Consider the following 23,556-nt stretch of genomic DNA (forward strand, 5'->3'; position numbering starts at 1 on the left):
ATTACCAAATTACTGTGAATGCAAGCAGACTCTAACGATAATGCTGTGTTATTATATAGCACTTACGCTTAAGCGCTTCATATAGAACAAATATACATACAATATCACCCAAACTGTGTTAGTTCTCATTTATCAACCTCAGCAGGAGGAAAGGCTGAGTTGACCTTGCCGGGAATTAAACGTGCAACCTGCAGATCACACATACACACCCATTACAGCAGAGAGTGCTCAACCTACTGAGCTATCTTACCACTATAGCTATAAGAAAACCACTCCAGGAACAAAGAACAACATGCTGCTGGCCACAGCCCTGGAGCCTCCATTAAAAAAAATGAAAAAAAAACACTTTTTTGGGTAATTGTTTTTAGGGGTAGCAAGGGAGACGACAGGGGTAGCAAGGGAGACCTCAGGGGTCGCAGGTGCAACCCTTGGCGACCCTTAAATGACATCCATGGGAGCGGTGCTTCTCTACTTTTTTAAATTAAGTTTTAGTGCTCCTATACTTTTATATGAAAAAGAAACCGTTCCGGAATGGCTTTGTTTTAAAATAAAAGTGTAGGAACAAGTTGAAACTTGCACTTTCAGTGCACTGCACTGAACGTTCCCTTAAACAGCAGTTGCATGTGTTTGGGTGTTTGTATTGTGCGTGGGAGGGGCGTGGTGATGGGGTTTGTGGGGAGTGGGTGCAAGCCAGTAGGAGTAAATAGTTCCACTACTTCTTTTCGTACGCTTCGACCATTGTCTGTGGGTTAAGCACAGTGCCGTAAGTGGCATGGCAAAACGAGCCGGCTCATCAAGGGGGCGAGGACTAATGGCAGGAGGTTGCGCGGCTCGTTAGACCAAGCCCCCTTGTGGAGCCCTGATTGATGGACTGCAGGTACTCCCGCCACACGGTCATTTGTAGAGATCAGCACCCACTCCCCCGGGGATGAGGCTGCTGATCTCTGCATCTTTTGCCGAAAGAAATGCCTTGTGGGGGACAGCAGCCACATGTTTTCAGCCTTAATTATGGTGCTGCCCCTCGCCAGGCATTTAACGAGGGGCAGCAGCACCATTGAGGCAGAAAAGGTGAGGCTGCTGGAAGCCGAGGCCGTTTTACCAATCTTTACCGTCCCGCGAACGAGCTGGAGCTTCAAGCTTTAGAAACAAACGACCTCTGCTTCCAGGGGCCTCACCTTTTCTTCTATAATGGTGGCCCCGACCCATAGGCATCTCTTGATTAAAGGAATGCCTTGCAGGTACCAGAGCCACCATTATAGAGAAAGCGCTTTTTTTGGTTGTAGCCTGAAGCGTTCACACGTGAGCGATAGTTTCAGGTTTTAGAAAAAAGCCTTGTCCTGTAGCTGTTGGGGCTGCCAGGGGACATTAGGGATCCCCAGCAGGGTCCCCGCCTCAGACCCATATTTCCGAGCCACTTAAAGCCCGATAAGCACCTCAATATAGAGGCCACTGATGTTCTTTCTACACTCTACCAGTCCTTAACATTATAGTATACTTTATATGGCCTGCTGGTTGGCCGATTTGATGATGCCCGGCAAGGTGATTCATTCTTTTATCCAGCTGATCTCAGACTACCTTTCTTTTGGATGGCAATAAAGCTTCAATAAAGGATCAAGTTTCTGGCATCCGTTAAATGAATGTTATTATTCTGAAACTTGAAGAGCTTCCCACGAAAGGCCCCTTTGCACATTCATGGGGCCGATTCAGCATATAAACCGAAACGAACCCTGAGATCCAGCAATGACATTCGCCTTGAGCCAAAGCAATACTCGAAACTGAAATAAGGCGGATCAGCGTTCTCAGTTTGGAACACACTCTCCAACAAAGTATGAACAACAGAAGAAAATTCAGAAAACAACCAAAAACCTGGCTCTTTAACTTACTCACCTGAACAGGAAGCACTTTAAAGAATAAAAAAACAACATGGAAAGAGGAAAGGCACATCTTAGTAAAACCAAAACGAACTACACTGGCCCAATGAAAGAAAAGCATAAGACTGACAAACCGCAAAGAAGGAATTCAGCCTAATCAAAACAATGCATCTTACAAGAGTTCAGATTTGAGAAGAGGACACACTTGGTGAAACAAAGCATACTTCCGGTTATCATTAGAAGTGATGAATCCCTAGGTTGGAAAAGAAAGCAAGATCTTTAAGGTAAAAGCCTGGTCGCAGGCTATGTGGCTGCAGCCATTGTCGGCACCTGTAACTTAATCCTATTGTCAATCACAGTGTGGGGATGAGCTGGCAGGAGGGACCAGCACAAGGGCAGCCCATCAGGAGTTGAAAAAATCAACACAAAAATGATCATCACAATGTCAATCGGCTAGCGACATGATTTGGCGTCCTTGATAGTTGATTTTTAGAGACACCAGTGACCAAGATTTGGGCTCTTCTTTTATTTTATTGTGGTGTCTTCTGTCTTATTCCGAAGTGTAGGGTAGGCTTTTTTTAACTGTAAAGTAAATACAGAACCTGTTGTTTATGTGGTTACAAATAACACTGTGTCGGTACCCACATCTACGAAAGAAACATTTTAGGGAGCTTCTGGCCAGTTGATGGCTATTGGGGAGGATGCTTATTAGATGAAGGGTACACAGTGGACGCACCCATCCCAGAGTGCCACTAGCAAACTGTACCTCAGCTACCCAACCGTGACCTGGGGACTCTCCAAATTCATCGTGTATGGCATTTCTTGCTTCCAAGGACCGATGTGGTAGAAGGTCTGATCTCTGAAAGGGAAAGGCACAGCGACTGCGAGTAAAACAGGACGGGCGACCGTTCAAAACAAGGGCATTTGTGTTTCCAGAGCCTCACTAGCTATGAAATCAGCCTAAGAGTGATTTTGTCACTGGGAAGGACTACATGTTGTTCATAGGATCATCTATTTGAGGATAGTTCAGGAGCTGTCTTGGGCTGGTAGGTGGAAGCCATTTGGATCGGGCATCACCATAGGTTGGAATCCAGTCCTATGCTGATTAGCCCCCGCCCCTGCAGTGGTGTTTTTGATTGTAGTTGTCCATGACAGAATACCCTGTTTGGGTCTTCCTTTCACCAGAACTAATGATAACCCAGCAGTTCATACGCACATGCCATACTCGGCCACACTTTCTCCTTTGCACCTTCCTAGCTGCCCATCAATTATCAGAGGGGCACCAGTCACAACTGAAGTTTTCCCAGTTGCTCCTTTGTCGCAAGGGTTGTGGAGGTGGTTCGGTCAGCCGGACGGCCTCTCCACCTTAGCACTATGATGAAGAGCGTTGCATCTGGTCATGGGTGTGGATTTTGGTAGAGTCCTTTCTGAGGCTACAACTCTCTGCCCAGTCTTTGTCCCCTCACATCAAGTTGTATCCATGGTGACTCTTGGCAAAACCTGTTGCCAGCTAGCAGGGACCAACAACATATTAGTAACCCTGTGTGTGTTCTGTAGTTGGCTGAGGAGTTCCCTGGCACTTACAATCCCAATCCCTTCCTGGCAGTTCACAAGGCCAGCCCCTAAGGACCTCCCCCACCCCCACACACCAATCAATGGAAAAAGGGCAAGAGGAAAACAAAAAAGTCAGAGACATGAAAGGAAATGTTGACTACAGGAAAATGAACAACCCACACTATACAAAAGAGGCAAGTAGCAGGAATAACTGAAAGCATCTTCGGAAGCAGGGAAACCTAAGGGAGATCTGGTGATGAGGATGCAACCAGGCCATGGTGTAGGTTTAGCTGCAGGCTGAGGAAGGTCAAGGGAAACCAGAGGAATTCAAAGACAGGAAAAAAAAGTTCACAATAACTGATGTATTGAAGATGGCAACAGTGGAGGAAGTCCAGAAATCGCCCAACAGCACAAGGGCGGTGAAAGTGAAGGAAGCCTGCAAATCACCCGATGGCACAAGGAAAGCAACAGTGAAGAAAGTACACAAATCACCCAACGGGAATTGGGGACGTTGACAAGGAACAAGGAGACCATGCATGGCAAGCAAAGGACAGAAGGGAGAGCTAAACCCAAGCGGAGAGGAGACAATGAGACAGAAAAAACACAGAACTTAAAGCTAGAAAAGGAACAGACCAGAACATACACGGGGCAAGGGGACCAGCGAGTGGACGTGAACACTGTAGGGGAAGCAATCCTCTGAACAACTTTGAATTAGCAGAGAGGGGCAAAGGAGAGGCAGATGCATCCAGGTGTGGTCTGAACAGAATCAATACCTTCAAGCAATTCAAAAAGGCTGCCCGAGGCCGAAATCTGGTGTGATCAAGGAAAGCAATTAAAGCAAGCCACTCGGTGTCTGAATGTGTCAATGAGCACTGCCTTGGAAGACGCTGTCATGTATGAAGGGGCTATGTTTTGTGAGATGGGGAATGAAAGCTGTTGGCAAGTCCTGCACATGCATAGCACTCCCGAGGTAGACTGGGAACTTCTCATGCTGGAGTAAAACCAGGTTTTTTTTGAAGGTGGGGGTGAAAGAGAGGCATAAATATAACACCTGTTCCGCCCCCTCCCTCGGCCTTCAAAAGAATTGAGAATTCTGCAGAGTGTTAATTGCAGCATTAAGACAGGCGTAACACAGTTCTGCCTGTCTTCAGCACCTGCATTTATGCTCCGGGGGATTCAAAAAGGAGCCCCTTAGGATGCTCTTCTTCAGTTGCTCCTAGCAGTACTTGAACCCTACCACCTAGCGTTCCTGTCCCCGTGAGGAGGTAGTGGTTGTGGGAGTCTAGTTGCTTCCTTCAGTTGCCACAAACAAAACTCACTCTGTTCTGGGGCCAGGTTACCCCTCAAACTCATTACTGCTATTACCAGCACAAACAGACTCCTTGAACTTTCTTGGAGAGCATCATGTTCCGTAACCAACAGCATCACCGTCATGAGAATTGGGTGGAGCACCAGAGGTCACTGCTGGCGGTGATGTGATGTGACCACAATTCCACTGCCACTATGTGTTGTTGGCCTACTGCACCGATCCCACTGCCACCATTTGTTGTGAGCCTGCTGTCTGTACTGTCTCTTCCTCCATATACTTGCTCTAGTTGGCATAGGTTGAGGATGTGGTTGAAACTGCTTTGAGCTCTGTTGCCCACTGCAGTAGTCACAACTGACCAATGGCATACTCACGAGTTACCAGAGGTGGCGTTATTGGATTCCCGACTGACATGGTTGATGTTGGCTGATGGGACTTGGATTTACAGGACTCATCTTACCCGACGACCCATTACCTGAGTGGGGGTGTATAGTGGGTGCAAGGTATTATGCAGTTGCGAAAATTGCAGCAGGTAAAGCGTGGTATTGGGGATTTTAGGTATGCATGCTGTTTGATTCTTCATTTTAATACTGAGCAGTTTAAGGATCTTTTTCAACTATTCGGCAGAATATAACTTTTCAGATGGGACTGGAGCAAGCCTATGCATTACAAACAACTGGCATTTTTACAAAACCCGGGAAGACCATTCAAAGAACTCTAATACCCTGGAATGTGTTGAAGTAACATTACATCTTAAACAATGATCTCTGTCATCAATATGTCTGTCAAATTATGTACTGGGCTTTTGCTTGCAGTTGTGAGCAATGGGATACACCGAAAACTATAAGACTAGATAATCAGACTTTGAGAACAACTGCTGGTTCGAGGATTTTTTCATGGTTAGGCAATCCATGATTTGGAAGAAAGTGCAGCCTCTGAGTTAATTAAAACTGTTTGTGAATTTCCTGACCACATCTAGCTTCAGGTACATTACCTGCTTAGACCTATGATCAAGATATCAAGTGGGTTGTTAAAGGGGTGTCTCTTTTACATGGGTGAATCAATTACATTTTTGGCAGGTCTCCTAAATTACCTGAAAGGAGTGGGTGCTTTTCATCTGAGGCTTATTACAATCCAACAAACCATTCTAATGCATACAGATATCTCTGTACTCTTAAGTCAAACTTGATTGACTTGCGGCGCTTTCTAGATTGTGAAGCTAGGTGTGCAAAGCAATTTAACGCTACAGATATAAAAACGTTAAACTTTAAATACTTGCCATTTTCTTGTAAAGCCCACCACTGTAATTTCACTTTGTGACCTCGTTTTACCAATCTATTAAATGTATGACATTTGTGACAACTCCATAGATGTTGAGCGGGAGCCCTTTCCCATTAGGCCAGGGAGGTGAGGCCGCTACCAGTCATGCGGGGGGCGAGGGGAGGGTAGTACACAGCGGGAGGATCTCATGGGGAGGGAACTCCCCCCCTGGGGACAAGGACGAACATCTAGGGTACAGCCCTTGTAAGACAGCCGCCCCCCTGTGCCACACACTCTGGCCCGTCTTTTTTTCTACTAACCTCTTTCTAGACAGCAGATCAATTTATTGTTGCAAGGTAGAAGACTTGAGTGTCCTTAAAAGCATTAAGACGAAGAAGAGCTACGGGAACCCAGATAATCCATGTTCTGGGCCAAGTTGGCCCCTTAGAGTTATGAACATGGATCCTGTGAAAGAGAGGAAGGACAATGGGCCTAGATCAGGTTGGCCACATAGTATGAAAATCAACAAGGGACTTACATTGTTGTCAAGTCTGCCCTGGAGTAGCAATAGGCGTGGAAGCTGTCAGACTGGAGAGCAGAGAACGCCGGTGGAAGGCGACTCTCCGGGATCCGAAGTTGATGGGTTGAGCAACATGCAGGTGAGGCAGTGGTACGACACCGTGAGAAGGGGGACCGTGCGGTTCCTTGCTAGTACCTATACTGCAGGGAGTCAAACCACACAGAACAGACAACCATCGAAGCCTGAAGCAGAAGCTCGCAGTAAGCAGGCAGAAGACCAGCTCCAGTCCCAGAAGTGCCGCCAGTGTATGCAAAGGTCCCTGAAGGTAACTGGTGGTACGAGCTTACCGGCAGCGACACAGAGAGCGCAGGAGGGTCTCTGGAGCGCACTGCAGGGGTCATGTGGACTGTGAAGAAGACAAAGAAGAGTCTGGGGCCCTGAGAAACCAACAACAGAATTAAGAGGAACGCTTCCTCATTGGGGTGGTCAAGTAAATACCACTGACCACCAGGAAAATGCCGAAAAGACCCTTAGAAATCTCATTACGAGTCATCTTGCCTGTGGCAGTCCTTGGCAGGAGAGTGAACCAAGCTGGCTGGGTAAAAGAAGAGAACCAATGGTCGTGGACCCAACACTAAATAATCTTTACTGTGAGAAGTCCTCTTCCTCGTGACAGTACTGGGCAGAGGAGTGAACCAGGTAATTCAAGTGTAAATAAGATGAGGAGAAAAGGAAGATCTAAAGGAAGGGAGTCATTCCTGCTGGACCTGGTAGTCGTAGCAAGTCATACCAGGAGAAGGAAGCCCTTCTCCTGGTACTCACCAACTAGGTACCATTCTTAAGAAGCCGGGGGAAGGGAGTCATTCCTCCTGGTCACATTGTTGAACTATATAATGGCCTTTCAGCAAGGGAGGTATTCCCCCTGGCTGGTTTTGTGAACTATAATTGTTGGACTTTAACCAGGGGAAGGGAATCCTTCCCCCCTGGTTTTTGGCTGGAAGAAAACCCTTGTTTGATTTGTAACTTTTTGGAATCTAATACCAGGAGAAGTGAGTCAATCTCCTGGGAATAAAACGTTGAGTTGTTAAGACTTTAGTTTGAAGTGTAAGGGGCAGAGATAGGATTTGACACACAAAGGTGGACTCTTTAAGTTACAGACATTCTGACAGGCCCGTTAGTATTTTAGTTGAGGCAGCTCTTAGAGTTGGGGAAAGTTAGGTTTTCTTTTGCTTTGGCTAATAAAAGTCTATAGCCCCAAACATGCCACCTGTGGGTCAGTCTCCTCCTTCTGCACCCTTACATATTCTCTTCGGATGCGTTTATATTCCATTGCTGCCCAATGACTCTTTTTCAGAAGTAAAGGAACACATGCAGTTCAAATATAACTGTGGCTGGAAGGATTTTAGAACTACTGTTATGGAATTCTTGTTCCTAGGTGAACAAACCAACTAACCAGCCAGCACCATCTATGGCCTAACCATGGAGATGTTGGTGCACTAACAAGTCAGTTGTCTGTGCTGATCGGTTACATTGAAACCCATAGGTCATGTTTTACGACTCAGCCTTTCATTCTTTTGAGGTGGATACAATGAAAACCATTGCTTTTGGTAACAACAACACTGCATGTTGTCCAAATGCCCAGACAATATTAGTTTTGTGGTCTGTGCTATGCAATTAATTATTACTTTAAAAGGTTTGAATTCTTGTGCAGATTCTTCGACAATTGAGTAGTTGGTGTATTGCAAATTAACCACAAATCCTCTAGCATTGTGTATCCCTGGACACAGCTATTTTCAGATTGACTGCTGTATTTCCCTCATCAACACACAGGATATTATAGTAAACAAACAAATATAACACCGAATCCAATTGCTTTCTTTGAGTCCATTTGTTGAGCTTTTTTTTTTCCGATTGAATATTTGAAATGCCAACTGGAGATGGACGTAGACCGCAGACCCCCCTCCCTGATTGAGGAAAGTTAAGCTCTTCATCCTATGTATCTGCACAGTAGGTCTTAGTCACTCTCAGGACATTGATGACTGTAGGTCTTAGTCACTCTCAGGACATTGATGACTGTGGTGCAAGAAGTAGCTGTCCGGTTGTGGTCCATTCCTTAGCTGGAGAGGTCTCCCTCTAGTTGCAGGCGTCTGCCTTTAGTTGAGAACCCATGTGGGTGACAGTTATCTTGTCTCGTTACTAGCAAGCTTTGCCACTTGTAGCACAATCAGTGATGACCTGTGCGACAAGGGCCGACTAGTGTTGTACGTGTACGTGTACATTTACTGTAAGTGAAAGTCAACAACAGCCTTCTGACATTTTCTTTCTCTTTTCATTTTCTTTTTAGTTTCCCCTCTTCAAACTTTCTTGGGATTGGACAGGTATGTTACAAATAAAAATAATTCTGGTTTACTTGACTGTGACAGAATAATCCGAAGAGATGCAACAGTGTGTAACATTTACACTGTGTTTGGCACAGTATCGCAACCCATGTGTTGATATCACGGAAAAGACAAAGACGTACAAATAAAACATTCTGTTTTTTTATCCAAATATTTGCATGGCTTCTGTCATTACATTTGCACAAGCTTAACACTTGCATATTTGTGTACCATTGCTGCTTAGCTGTAGACCTAATACATGCGTGTCAGATCAGGTTTGCATGGTGATATGTACTGCCTTTCATCGCATATTTGCTTTTGCAGTCTGCACCTTATATTTTAATCCAGCATGTGACATATTGTATGTTTAGCTTTTTGGATCATCTATAAATGTTTATGCTGTGTCTTGGCACCCACTCTACTTAATCTTTACATAAATGGCATTATCGAAATTCTACCGGCCCATGACAGATGCTGCAGCCCTATTTTTCGCAGATAACGCTGCTCTGGTGTCTCTGACCTCGACTGGCCTTAAGAAACAGCTCGCTCTGTTTCTGTCTTTTGTAAAACACAAAGCATTCTTATTAATTGGACCAAAACTAAATGCACGGTCTTTGAATCACCTAGATGAAAACACTTGAAGTTATCTTTACACAGATGGCAACCTCATAGAGCAGGTATGCACTTTAGAGTATCTGGGTGACAGGTTTAAAGAGACAGGCGCTTGGGCACAGCGCTTAGATAAATCTAATCTTACTCTCTCTAGATATTGGGGGTCATTACGAGTATGCCGGTTTGGAAATAAGGTGCAAGTAACAACGTGTGCCAACATCTTTTCCGGACTGGCATGCTTCGAGTCTGTCGGTAGGGGCAGTGAACTACCGACAGGCCTGACCTGCCAGTAGTTAGGCCCCTACCAGCAGATCATTCACTAATTCCCTTCCTCTGGTCATCTGGTCGGGTTCACACCCCCTTTGTCATTGTAACCTGTGTCCAGGAAGGTTTTGCTTGGTGTTGTGTGTCCCTAAGTGGTTGTTGTCCATGTACCTTTTTTAAATAAATTAAAACTGCACCCCAGAAATACATAACAAGGTGATGCCCGCTTCCCCATATCTAATGACGCCCCCTTTGTATCAAGGAGGCTTCCTTGAACCCCTACATGTCCTTCAGTATCCTCTCTATAAATGGGCTTTTCCCACCCTCTTTATAGTTCTCAGTGTGGGGCTAGTCTCCCTCTCTGTATCCCTATAGGTTGTTCTGTTTGTTAATTACAACTATAGGATTCGATTGGTTCTCCACTTTTATTCAAACGGTGGCCATCTATAGACTTCTGATTACCTCTGTTTCGTGACTGATTACCTGCAATTCTCTCTTGATTGTCCACCACCATTTCAGGTGAAAAGATGAATGCAGGTGTTCCGTTTAGCACCATCTTGGAATCGCTCAGTACCCGGAGTGTGCGGTTGAATGTTTTTGAACTTGTCTGCCTCTCCAAGCTTTTCGAACAGTTCCAAAAATGTTACACTGACTTCCAGATTGTATTTAAGATCTTGGTAGAGTCTGTTACTTTGCATACATTATTAATGACCTCTGCCTCCCTATTATGATTCTCTTTCATAATATATTTTATTTCTGCATTAGCCATCAAAGTTAAAAGACAAAAAACAATCAACAAAGTATATACGGAGTAAAAGAAGATTAGGACAAGTAAAATGCATGTGTCATGCTTGCTGATTCTTCCTCTATCCGTTCACCTTCCAGCACCAATGCCAGACTGCCCGCCGTCTTGCGTTATATAAGTCTGCCGTTTGCCCATAGAACGGCTGCAAGACCATTCTTTTCTCGCTGGAAACTCACAGGGAGGTTGCCCTGGCGACGTTGTGCTCTCCAAACGACGCTGCGCAATATGTCCGGACTCCATGGCTCTTGGAGGTCATGTGACACAGAGAACTGTGCCTCGTGTCAGGGATATGTCTTCATAGACGTTATTTAAACCATCGGCGGGCAGGAATCAGGTGCTTCTGATTGTGTTTCTTTGAAGCTCTGTATGGTATACCTACGCCCGTTTGGCTGTCCGTATGCTTCCCGGTTGACATCGCCGGCCTGCTTTATTGGACTTATTTGTCTCTGCCCGTGGCATTTGTCATTCACGGATTTCTACGACCCTGGCCTACCTAATAGACTTCTTTGTCTCCGCCCACTACATTCATCATTCACAGATTTCTACGACCTCGGCCTGCCTAACGGACTTCCTGGTCTTCGCCCACGGCATTTTGTCATTTACGATATTCCACAACCTCTGCCTGCCTAACGGTCTTCCTTGTTTCCACGCACATAGTGTGTTGCTTCATACTCCGGACCTCGCTTCACGCATCAGGACTTACTTGCGCATTCTTCTGCATGTGACTTCGCTGCTCCAGGTGATGTTGCATATTCCGCTCTGTTCTACTTCACATCGAGGATCCACTGCCTGAGAACCACCCACTCCTCCTCCTTGTCATCCTGCCATTCCATCATTGAAACGTGCACGGGATTTATGGACGCTCTCCTGTATCTTCAACAAGTGCACCAACCCAACTCTAGTGCATCCCTCGTGCAGTCTGCGTTTTAGTCCCTGACTAACCCTCCCTTCCTCATTTTTCCTACCTTGGTGTAACCTTCTGGTTCAACTTGGATTCCATCAGCTTTCCTCACAGTAAGTGGACATATAGGGAGAAACTACGCACACAAGGGCAAAGGAAAGGGGGGTGGATGGCGCTGCATTTACGGTTCCCAGTATTTACTATTATAACTTGCCTTCCTAGGAGAAGCCTCAGGTTAGTGTAGCATCTTTCTGGGTCTACTTACTACGATCTATTCAAGGACAAATTCTGAATTGTGCCCTTTATTGCAGCCTGGTGTCTTTCCTGTTTTGGTGGATTTCTAGCCCTTTCCAGTGATTCTATCTTTCCTTATAATTATAAGCTAGTGAGGTACATCATTAGGAAGATCTTTTGACTACAAAACATTCCGGAGTCAGAGCATCCCTTTTTAGGGATAGACCGGTACCAGTGCCAGCCTGGATTCCATCCTCATTCCTGGTGTGTTATTTCCTTGTATATCCTGATATTGGTGACGGATTGTGACAGAATCAGAAGCCTGAAATGGAAGTCACGGAAACCTTGGCTACGTTAATGCAATTGGTCACTGATTTGAGGAATGACATGACTTCGGCCCATGATTCGATGCGTCATCGCATTGATGTGTTGCAGGATGCGATACCTATGACTTCTCAGGGTGATACCCTTTCTGGCGCTACTGCTTCTGGTTCCGGGTATCCGACTCCCCAACAGGATCCTGTACCCGTAATCATGTCCACTCAGTTTCCCCTGGCAGCACTGGAAAGGTTCAATAGCGACCCCAAGGCATATAGAACCTTTGTGAACCAGTGTAGACTCCATTTCCTCTGTCGGCCTGCTTCCTTTCCGTATTCAACCACCAAGGCGGCCTTTGTGCTCTATTATTTAAGGGGGACTGTGGCTGCCTGGGCCAACCCACTGCTTGAAACAAACAGTTATCTTCTTTATGACTATGATGCCCTCCTTACAGCCATGAGCAAGGTTTTTAACATTAGGTATAAAACTCAAGCGACTGACTTGGAACTGCTCAATCTGCAACAAGGCAATCTACCCCTTTTGTCCTATTTGGCCAGGTTCAATCAACTGGCATCCTAGACAGACTGGCCTGAGGACAAGGAAGCTGCAGTGTTTTATAAGGGGTTGTCTGAGGACTTAAAAGACACCCTTGCCACCGTTCCAGTTGTTCCCACAGGTTTTGCTGAATTACTGGACCTGGTCCTCCTGATAGACACACGTAAGTCAGAAAGGAAAAGGAAGGGAGAAAAGAAACCTCAGTCTCAACCTCTTTCAAGTTCTGACACTGCTGTTACCATACCATCAGAGGCTGAACCCATGCAGATCGGGGCAGTCAGGGCCCGTCTATCTGTAGCCGAAAGAGAGAACCGCAGGAAAAACAACCTATGTATGTACTGTGGTTTAGCAGAGCATCTCCTGAGCATCTGCCGCAAGAAACCTCCAAGACGGTCGGAAAACGCCAGGACCTGGCAATAGAAGGGGTCCCTTTGCCTGTTTTGAGTTTGGACTCCTACATTTCCTCTTCTCTCTCAGCTATTGTGGGGCCGGTTACCCTGTGTTTCGCTACCAATGCAGTCCGATCCAAGGCATTCGTTGATTCAGGAGCAACCAACAACTATATGGATATCCAGTACGCCAAGGCTTCTGGAATCCCCTTGGTAGTGAAGGAGATAACTGAAACTGTGAATGCAGTTGATGGAACGGCCCTGACCTCGGGCATGGTTACCGAACAAACCATACCTCTGCGGATGGGTACTAATGGTGGACATACTGAAGGAGTGGGCTTTGATATTATCGACGCCCCTCCTTACAAGGTGATACTAGGCATTGCATGGATGACTTTGCATAATCCCGACATAGATTGGGTGAACAGTCTCAACCTCGACCTGCAAAATGGATTGCCCTTTATTCTAGGGGTGTTGTATCTCCCCACTGAAGAAACACGCCACAGGACATTGCAGTGGGGACATGACTCTCTGGTCGCTGCACACTCTGGCCAGAAAAATACCTTAGAGCTACTCCGCAGATGGTGTTGGTGGCCATCCATGACCCGCGACCTGGTGGATTACGTCATGTCCTGTTCTATCTGCGCTCAGTGTAAGTCAACTCCTGGGAAGCCTATGGGCCTTTTGCGTCCGCTTCTGGTGTCTCATAAACCATGGCACATTGTCTCCTTGGACTTTGTAGTTGAACTGCCTATGGTCCACAGCTTTAACACCATTTGGATAATCGTGGATTACTTTACCAAAGTAGCCCTGTTTGTGCCTTGAACCGGGATACCTACGGCACCGGTACTTGCTGATTTATTCATGCATCAGGTGTTTCATTTCTTTGGTCTGCAATCCATCATCATAACTGATAGGGGTTCCCAGTTCATGTCACATTTTTGGAGAGCGCTTAGTACCGCCTTCCTCATCGACGATAGATGCTCAAGTTCCTACCATCCACAAACTGATGGCCAAACTGAGTGGACTAGCAGTACGCTTGAACAATACCTCTGCTGCCTGTGTCTGCAGTACCAGTGTACATGGTTGTCTGTTTTGCGTTCGGCTGAGTTCGCCTCCAATAACTCCTTGCATTTATCCATCGGTAACGCTCCATTCTTTGCTTTGTACGGACAGCATCCCAGATCTGTCCCTCTGGATCCGATGTTGTCTCTAAACAATCCGACTGCTATGGCCTGCCCTCGGGACCTTGTGACGCTGCACGCTAAGGTGCATGTGCAACCAAAGGTCGCACAGTACGCGGATTTCTGCAGGTCTCTTGCGCCTGTGTATCAGGTGGGCATGCGTGTATGGCTGTCTACAAAAAAACCTAAGGATCCCTGGCAGGAAATCCTTGCTTCTGTGGTTTATCGGACCTTGTGTTGTATCGGATCTCATCAACCTGGTGGCTGTGCACTTGGAGCTCCCAGTTCGCTGGCGGATCAAACCAGTTTTTCATGTATCACTCATAAAACCCTGTCCTCCTTCCACACGCTTACCTGTTCATCCTCTTTCGGTCTCTGTCTGTGGTTCGGATGAATACGAGGTTAATGCGATCCTGGACATGCGTTTGCGTGCTGGAAAGCCCTACTACCTGGTTGACTGGAGGGGTATGGTCCCGAAGATAGGACCTGGGAGCCGTTGTCCAAAATCGGGCTGTTTGTATGCTTCTCTGTTTACAACCCCGGCCTGCTTTATTGTACTTATTTGTCTCCACCCGCGGCATTTGTCATTCATGGATTTCTACGACGCCGGCCTGCCTAACAGACTTCTTTGTCTCTGCCCACAGCATTTGTCATTCACAGATTTCTACGACCTCGGCCTGCCTAACGGACTTCCTTGCCATCGCCCACAGCCTTTTTTCATTTACGGTATTCCACAACCTCGGCCTGCCTAACGGTCTTCCTTGTTTCCACCCACATTGTGTGTTGCTTCATCTTCCGGACCTCGCTTCACTCATCAGGACTTCCTTGCGCATTCCTCGGCATGTGACTTTGCTGCTCCAGATGATGTTGCATATTCCGTTCTACTTCACATCGAGGATCCACTGCCTGAGAACCACCCACTCCTCCTCCTTGTCATCCTGCCATTCCATCATTGAAACATGCACAGGACTTATGGACGCTGTCCTGTATCTTCAACAAGTGCACCAATCTTACTCTAGTGCGTCCCTCGTGCTGTCTGGGTTTTAGTCTCTGACTAACCCTCCCTTCCTAATTTTTCCTACCTTGGTGTCACCTTCTGGTTTAACTTGGACTCCATCAGCTTTCCTTACAGTAAGAGGACATATAGGGAGAAACTACGCACACAAGGGCAAAGGAAAGGGGGTGGAGGGCGCTGCATTTACGGTTCCGAGTATTTACTATTATAACTTGCCTTCCTAGGAGAAGCCAAGGAGGTGATTTACAGCCGACCAGGAAGTCAGGATTCCTTGCACTCAGGTTAGTGTAGTATCTTCCTGGGTCTATTTACAATGATGTATTCAAGGATGAATGCTGAATTGTGCCCTTGCAGCCTGGTGTCTTTCTTGTTTTGGTGGATTCCTTGCCCTTTCCATTGATTAACTCTTTTAGATTTCCTTATTGTGATCAGCTAGTGAGGTACATCATTAGGAAGGTCTTTTGACTACAAAAGATTCCGGAGTCAGAGCATCTCTGTTTAGGCATAGGGAGGTACCAGTGCCGGCCCAGATTCCATCCTCATTCCTAATGAGTTATGTCCTTCTATATCCTGATATTGGTGACAGATTGTGACAATGTGGAATAGAATCGAATACAATAATCAAATTATGGTCATCCATTCAGCGCAAAAAAACAATTAATCAAAGTGACATTAAAGTGAAAATATGCTGTACCTGTTACGAGGATTGCACAAATATGAAATTACTATAAACCGTTAAATGGGTATTGAGATAACCTGCAAATGAATTCAATTATGTGCTAAACTGCCTATCCTCCAGTAAGAAAGCCTAGATCAGGAATCTATGTTTGATTTTTATAACACGAAATACACTATAATCACCCAGTGTCAAACTAAGGTGCCATAGAGCAGTTCCCAAACATTAAAGTTTGCTTAGATGACATTTGCCACAAATTTGGTTCTGATGATCCATGTCTAGTCATTATGAAACAGTAAGGAAAAAAGAGAGCTTGATGGTATTTTACAGTTCGTCATGGCAACTAATAAATTACGTGTCCCAGCTTCAATTAATCTGTGATTTAGCATCTGCATCCTCAGATTATCATACACAGGGCAAAACAACATAAAATGAAGCTCTGTCTCTCTCTGTTCTAGGCAGCAGGGACATCGTCAGTAGTGGCCGGGATCCATTTTTAAGTGAATCTAGCTAATTGTAACAGGCCAATCCTGAACGTAAGAAGGCCCATAACCTAACAATGGTTTACAATTCCATTATTGTCTGGGAGATGTCGAGTTCAGGCTCTGGGACGCTATAAGATTCTTTTGCCTGAATTCTATCAGTAGATAGGTCTTTGTATAAGAATCCATCTCCAACGGGTGAGCCCATATTCTAAAAAAGCCCAAATCATGCATTAGACTTTTTACATGTTTGAACCAGAGTAGAGTACTGTAGAGAATGGTTAGCTGTCCCGGGGCGGTCGCGCGTGCTCTCGTGCCATCTTTCGAATGAGAGTCGTGTGACCGCAGCGGACAGCGGCAGTTGAAAAGAAATCGAAAGTGAGCTCGGAGTGAGGAGGGCGACCTGCGAGCTCCGTAAATTAAACTTCTTACATATTTTATTGGTGTGGCCTCCCTTCTTCAAGTGGCGACGAGGGGGCACACAGAGCTTGCCGCGGAGCCTGGCGACGGTTCCCTTTACGCGGAACGCGCAGTTCGTAGCACGAAGAGCAGGTCCGGAGGCTGGAAGAAGCCTGTGGAGAGGTGGGGGCTGGAAGAGGGACTATCTCTGCGGCGCCTCGGAGCGTGGCGCTGCAGGGGGACGTTCTCCCCACTTTCACTCGAGCGGCCACACAGGAAAAGGCTGTTTCTCCTGGTGGGTGCCGCCCACTCCCCCTCTCATTGGATAAGAAGGTGAGGAGCAGGGAGAGGGGGGGGGCTGGGGGCACAGCCAGGGAGGAGGTACAGCAGAGAGGAAATCGGAGCCTATAAGAGCCATCAGAAGAGGGGAGTGTGTCTAGGACATTAAAGCTGTACCAGCGGTGAGCTCCTAGTGGACATTCAAGTCACTGCAGTGTTCACAGGAAGAGTGCCTCCCTGAGGACAGTAAAGTAACTGCATAGACTTTACACAAAACGGTGTGTTAAAGGAATACTGAATACAGTGAACCTGTGCCCTTCATCCTAATAGTTGCTTATGAGAGTTTAAGCATATAAGACTGACAAATAGTAGGAGATAAGGAGAACAACAGTGAATAGGATTGAAGATAAGAGCACGGTAACGCAAGTGGTGATAAGTGGTGTGAATAAGCCACTATTTACAAGAAAATGGCTGCAGCTAGTATGTCACCCCCACCACCGTTCCTGTCAGAACCTGGTGCTCCACCTATAAGGTGGGATAGGTGGAAGAAGTTGTTTGACACGTACCTGATTGCAATTGGAGGGGATAAGTTTGCAGCAGCGAGAAAAGAGGCGATCCTGCTGCACAATCTGGGAACCGAAGGCAGAAGTGTCTATGATGGATTACCTGATCTTCCACAGCAAGGCCAGGGAGAGGTGGACCAATATTCCATGGCAGAAAAGAAGTTGGAAGTTCATTTCGAAGCCAAGAAAAATATAACATTTGAGAGACACAAGTTCTTCCAAAGAGTACAAGATCCACAAGAGCCGGTGGAGAACTTCATTGCAGCGTTGAGGTCTCTTAGTCATACGTGTGAATTTGGGCTGCTCACTGACTCTCTTATAAGGGATCAATTAGTTCGTTGCACAAATAACATAAAGATACAAGAGAGGCTACTATCTAAAGATGCATCGCTGGAGTCGGCCATAGACATGGCAAGGAGTATGGAACAGACCCATAAATATATGACCACTATGAAGGGAGACAAGTCGGAAGGGGAAGTGGCTGCTGTGAAGGGGTTTCGCAAGGGAGTCTCCAATAAGGAAATGAAGTGCTACAAGTGCGGTAGTAACCGTCACATTTCCACAAGCATGTTTTGTCCAGCCAGAAATATCTCGTGTCTAAAATGCAAAAAGAAAGGGCGTTTCTCGAGAGTTTGTCGTGAATCAAGGACAGTGCAGAACATTGAAGCAGGTGGAAGAATGTCTGAACAGAGTGAGGATCTGGAAATGGGAAAGAGCAACCAAACAAAGCATGTACTGGAAGTAACAGAGGTCTCAAGCAAGGGAGGTGCGCCTACAGATGTATTCATGGTCGATGGAAGGGTGGTGACAATGAAGGTGGACAGTTGCTCACCGTGGACATTGATGTCAAAGGCGACATTCCTGAGTTGCATGCAAGGAGACGTGACACAATTGAAGAGGCACAACATAGAACCGTATGCGTATGGAAACGTTAGGATTGGAATTATAGGGATGTTCCAGGCTTCCATCAAGTATAAAGGGAGGAGCTGCGAAGCAGAGGTGTACGTCACCCAAGAAGGTTCTTCACTCCTAGGATGGGAAGAACAGTGGAAGTTGGGAATTAGAATACAGGCGAACGCGGAGAGACCAGTTGATGTAGCTGAACTGAAGGATAAATGGGAAAAGGAGTATCCCATGGTGATCCAGGAGGAACTAGGGATGTTGAAGGGTTTTGAACATGAAATTCAACTAAAGGCAGGGGCCAGTCCAAAAGTGCACAGGGTGAGGCCGGTACCTCATGGATTGAATGAGAAACTCAAAGATGAAGTGGAGTCGTTACTCCAAAGGGGAGTAATAGAGAAGAGTGAAAGTTCGGAATGGCTATCGCCGGTAGTAGTAGCTGCTAAGGCCAATGGAGATATTCGGCTATGTGTAGATCTGAGAGATCTGAACAGGAACATATTAGTGATATTAGTGGATAGACATCCTCTACCAGTAATAGGTGACCAGCTATCAGTACTGAACAATGCCAAAGTGTTTTCGGTTATTGATCTCTCACAAGCTTACCATCAGATCCGCTGAAGGAGGATTGTCAACACCTGACAGCATTTATCATGGTGTTTGGTTCATTCAAATACTGCAGGATGCCATTTGGGCTTGCGTCCGCGGCAGCCGTATTCCAAAGGGTCATGGAGACGGTGTTGAGTGGAGTAAAGAACATTATTGTGTTCCAGGACGATGTGTTGATATATGCTAGTTCTACTGAAGAGCATGATGAAGTGTTGAGACAAGTGTTAAGCAGATTGAGTGAGGCAGGGTTGACGGTGAAGAGGAGCAAGTGTAAGATTGCGGTACACAGTGTGGAGTATCTGGGGCATGAGATAGATGAGCAAGGGGTGAGGCCTAAAAAGAATTTGGTGGAAGCAGTGAGAGATGCACCTGTACCCAAAGATAAAGAGCAGGTGAAATCATTTTTAGGTCTGGCCGAATATTATCATAGGTTTGTAAAGGATTTTGCCAAAGTATCAGTTCCCCTCAGAATGTTACTCAAAAAAGGAGTGAAGTTTGAATGGTCTGCAGAATGTGATGTGGCTTTTGAGTGCATTAAGCAAGCAGTGGGTGAGGCACCATCCATAGGTAGATTTGACCCTAAGGACAAGATTGTTTTGGTAGTAGATGCGAGCATGTTGGGACTGGGTGCGACGTTAGTGCAGTACAACAGAGATAATACTGAGAGAGTGATAGCATTTGCGTCTAGGACGCTGAGAGGGTCAGAGAGCAAATATTCAGTTATTGAAAGAGAAACGTTAGCCATGTTTTGGGCAGTAAATCATTTTAAGTTCTTCTTGTGGGGAAGAAGATTTGTTGTCAGGTCGGACCACAAACCCATGGTTCAGATGTTTGAGAGTGGCAGATGGGCCATGAGTTCTCCAAGAATAAGCAGGTGGGGTCTGGGGCTCCAAAACTTTAACTTTGATGTGAGCTACTTTCCAGGGAAGCGGAATGTCGTGGCAGACTGCCTTTCCAGACTACCTATCAGGGGTGAACCTATGGAGGACAAAGAGACAGAGGAGGAGTTAGTAGTAGCGGAAGTACAAAGTGCAGTCAGTAAGGAGGAATGGGCAAAAGAAGAAAATTCTGATGATGATCTCAAGCTAGACAAAAGTTGGACGGTGAAGGGGTGGCCAGAAAAAAAAAACCTGGATTGTAAATTCAATACTTGGTGGGAACTAAAAAATGAGTTAAACCTATGTGAGGATAGGTTAAGGAGAGGGAGGTGCATTGTTCCTCCTCAGTCCCTTAGGTCGGTACTAGTAGAACTGGCTCATCAGGGGCATCCTGGAGAAGCGGCTATGAAAAGAAATTGAGGCAGAATTATTGGTGGCCGGGAATTGACAGGTGTGCGGAAAGTTATGTCAAGGATTGTATAATTTGCCAAATGAGTGACAAATGCAGAGCGGTGAGGGAGGCTCCGATGATTCCAAATGTGGTACCGGACCAGCCGTGGAGCAAGTTAGCAGTGGACATAATGGGTCCTGTAGTGGGTCTGGGAGAAGGTTTGAAGTTTGTGTTTGTCGTAGTGGATTTTCATTCCAAATGGTTTGAGTGGGAAGCTGTAAGAGAGGTCACGGCAAGGGAGTTGATTGGATTCTTGGAAAGAGTGTTTCTTAAGGAGGGGGTGCCGGTTGAAATTGTGTCAGATAATGGGGTGCAATTTGTGTCTGGGGCAATTAAAAAGTTTCTTGCGGGATACAGTATAAAACACACAAGGACTGCTCTGTATAATCCTAAAGCCAATGGGCTTGTTGAAAGAATAAATAGGTACATAAAAGGGGGGCCTGCAGATGGCCATGAAATCGAGGCAACCATGGAGGGAAGTATTAAGGATGCTGACATGGAATTATGTCACTACGCCACATTCTGTGACGGGAGTATCTCCATTTGTTTCGATGAAGGGAAGGGAGCCTGGGACAAGGCTTTGTCCAGGATGGCTAGGAATGGCCAAAGTGGTTAATGTTGATCGGAATCAGATTATGAAACTAATTGCATTGAGTCAGGAAAGAAATAAGGAACTGTTTGATGACAGGATGAGAGTGAAAGAATGTGAATGGAAGGTTGGGGAAAAAGTATATGTCAAAAATCCTAGACTAGTTAACAAGTGTGTGGAAAGTAGATTTCTGGGTCCGAAGAAGATATGTGCAGTAAAAGGTAATGTGGTAGTTCTGGAAGGTGGTGAAGTTTGGTCGAAAGGAAGGTTGGCGAGAGCGAGTGATGGGGAAAGGAGTAAATGTGAGGAACAGTTGAGAAATGTGAAGGAGGATAATCCTAAATTGAATGAGAAGATGAAAGGAGGGGTACCGGATGAGAACATGGAAAATACAGGTGAGAAGGTCAGAGAAGATGACCTTCAAGGGTCAAAGGTCAAAGAAGATTCTCCACATAGAGCTAGGTCTAAGCCGGTGTGGATGAGGGATTACGAATCTTGACACTGAAGTTGCTCACGTCATGTGTAAGATGTTCATTATGAAATTGGACACTGAGGTTTCGCAGGTCATGTGCAAGCTGTGCATTATTGTTGACTTTCTATTCTGTCCAGTTCAGACAAATTTTTCTAATTAACTTTTCGGAAGTGTTGTTAAGTTTTTACATTACTGTTATGAGCATTATTGAATATATATATTTGCCCTGTTTAAGGGGGAAGATGTGTAGAGAATGGTTAGCTGTCCTGCGGCTGTCGCGCATGCTATCTTTCGAATGAGAGTCGCGTGACCGCAGCGGACAGCGACAGTTGAAAAGAAATCGAAAGTGAGCTCGGAGTGAGGAGGGCGACCGGCGAGCTCCGTAAATTAAACTTCTTACATATTTTATTGGTGTGGCCTCCCTTCTTCAAGTACTCACTTCATTCTGTGCTAGGACATTTTCCACGGCTTCACTAAGTATTATGAGCGATGGAGTAGACCAAAGTCGAAACCAAAAAAGTAGTGGCTTAATGGCGACTTTGTGGCCAATTTAAGGAAGACCCATTTCCTCATGAAGCGAAATGGTGTTGGTTGTCAGGGGTCAGAAATGAGAGCCGAACACAAGGTTGACCTGTTTGTACCAAAGATATTTATTAAAAGAAAATGGGTTGGGAAAATGCCTCTTTGGCCCTGTGCTAAAGTGAATGGTCCCTGCCTATAAATCAAAACCAAGGATCTGTCTGCGTCAGGATGTCAATATCGGAAAATACATCCTTGTATCCAAAACGTCCTATCCTGACCCTCCCACTATAAACAAATGACAATGTGTAAGAAAAATATCTTCAATTAGCCAAAATGTGTTCACAACTGAAAAAAGTATAATTCAACAAAAATGTTCTGCATGGCGGAAGCCTTTGGTTCCAAAGGGTGGATCCTTTCCCCTGGATTCTTAATTATAAGAATAGTCACTTTTGTAACTTTGGACTCACAAGATTCCTGTTTAGGCAACCAAGTCTTTAACAGTCTTTCTTTAATACTGCTTTCTCCTCGGTCTGGATAGCAATGTCTTTCTTTAACATTCAACTTTCCAGGGTTGAATAAATAAACACCAACCTTTCCTCTAACATTTCTTGGCGTTGCAAATTGGGTGGTTTACTCCACTGCCAGGTTTCTTTATCCAATGCCAACTGCCTGGTGTACTCTCCTGCCAGGATTCTTAATACAATGCCAGTTGCCTTGTGTACTGACCTGCCAGGTCCTCACTTCTGAGTTTCACGTGCCTGGTATACTACGCTGACAGGACTTTTTATATGTATATCAATTGCTTGCTGTCTTCCTCGTCAGGATTTATCATACACTTCAATCGCTTGGTGTCTTTGGTCTACCAAGACTTCTCATATGCTTTACTCGCCTGGTGTCTTTTGTCTACCAGGACTTCTAATATCTTTCTCTGTATCATCAATATAGTAGTTATGGCTCTGGGTGAGATAAGACACTACCACCATCATTGGGAAACAGTACCTTCGACAAATGGGTCTTGGACATTATACGAAAAGACCATACCCTAGACTTCAAAGAGACACTGCCTCTATCCGCACCAGGGGAGCATCCGCAGGCACATCTCAGTATCCTCAGACAAGAAGTCTGCAAAATGCTCATGACACAAGCATTTCAGAGGGTAGCAATAAAAGAAAAGGGGAAGGGAACTTATTCCCATTTTAGACCTTTGAGTTCTCAACAAATCAATAAGGAAACAAAAATTCAAAATGGTAACGCTGGCAGACGTCATCAGAGCGGAACCTCAGTACGCGGCTCCTGATCACATAGAATTTGGCCATGTGCCTATGCCGCATGAATGCAGAGACATCCTGAATGCGGCCAGAGCCACAGCTACAAATAAATCCTACAAGTACAAGTGGAAACCTTTCTACGCTTGGTGTGCAGAAGAAAACCAGAATCCAGTAGGAATTGTACTGCAGCATCTACTGCCATACTTACTGAAGCTGGTGAAGGAAGGCCTTTCATAATCATCTGTAAAGGTGAACCTAGCTGTAATTTCTTGATACACCCAGAGCAAAGACAGACCGCCACT

At 45.7% G+C, this 23,556-nt stretch overlaps 1 protein-coding gene across 2 annotated transcripts in view; it reads left to right on the forward strand.

Moving 5' to 3' along the window:
• The window catches only part of SLC35D2 (solute carrier family 35 member D2), a 464,130-nt gene that overhangs the window by 139,926 nt on the left and 300,648 nt on the right, over positions 1 to 23,556 (forward strand). For both annotated transcript variants that reach the window (XM_069625695.1, XM_069625696.1), the window contains exon 2: positions 8,856 to 8,889. In XM_069625695.1, coding sequence (XP_069481796.1) covers positions 8,856 to 8,889 — 34 coding nt within the window. The remainder of the gene's footprint in view (positions 1 to 8,855; positions 8,890 to 23,556) is intronic.

The sequence above is a fragment of the Ambystoma mexicanum genome, chromosome 6p (genome assembly GCF_040938575.1).
Source record: "Ambystoma mexicanum isolate Mex_15411 chromosome 6p, UKY_AmexF1_1, whole genome shotgun sequence".
Taxonomy (NCBI): domain Eukaryota; kingdom Metazoa; phylum Chordata; class Amphibia; order Caudata; family Ambystomatidae; genus Ambystoma; species Ambystoma mexicanum.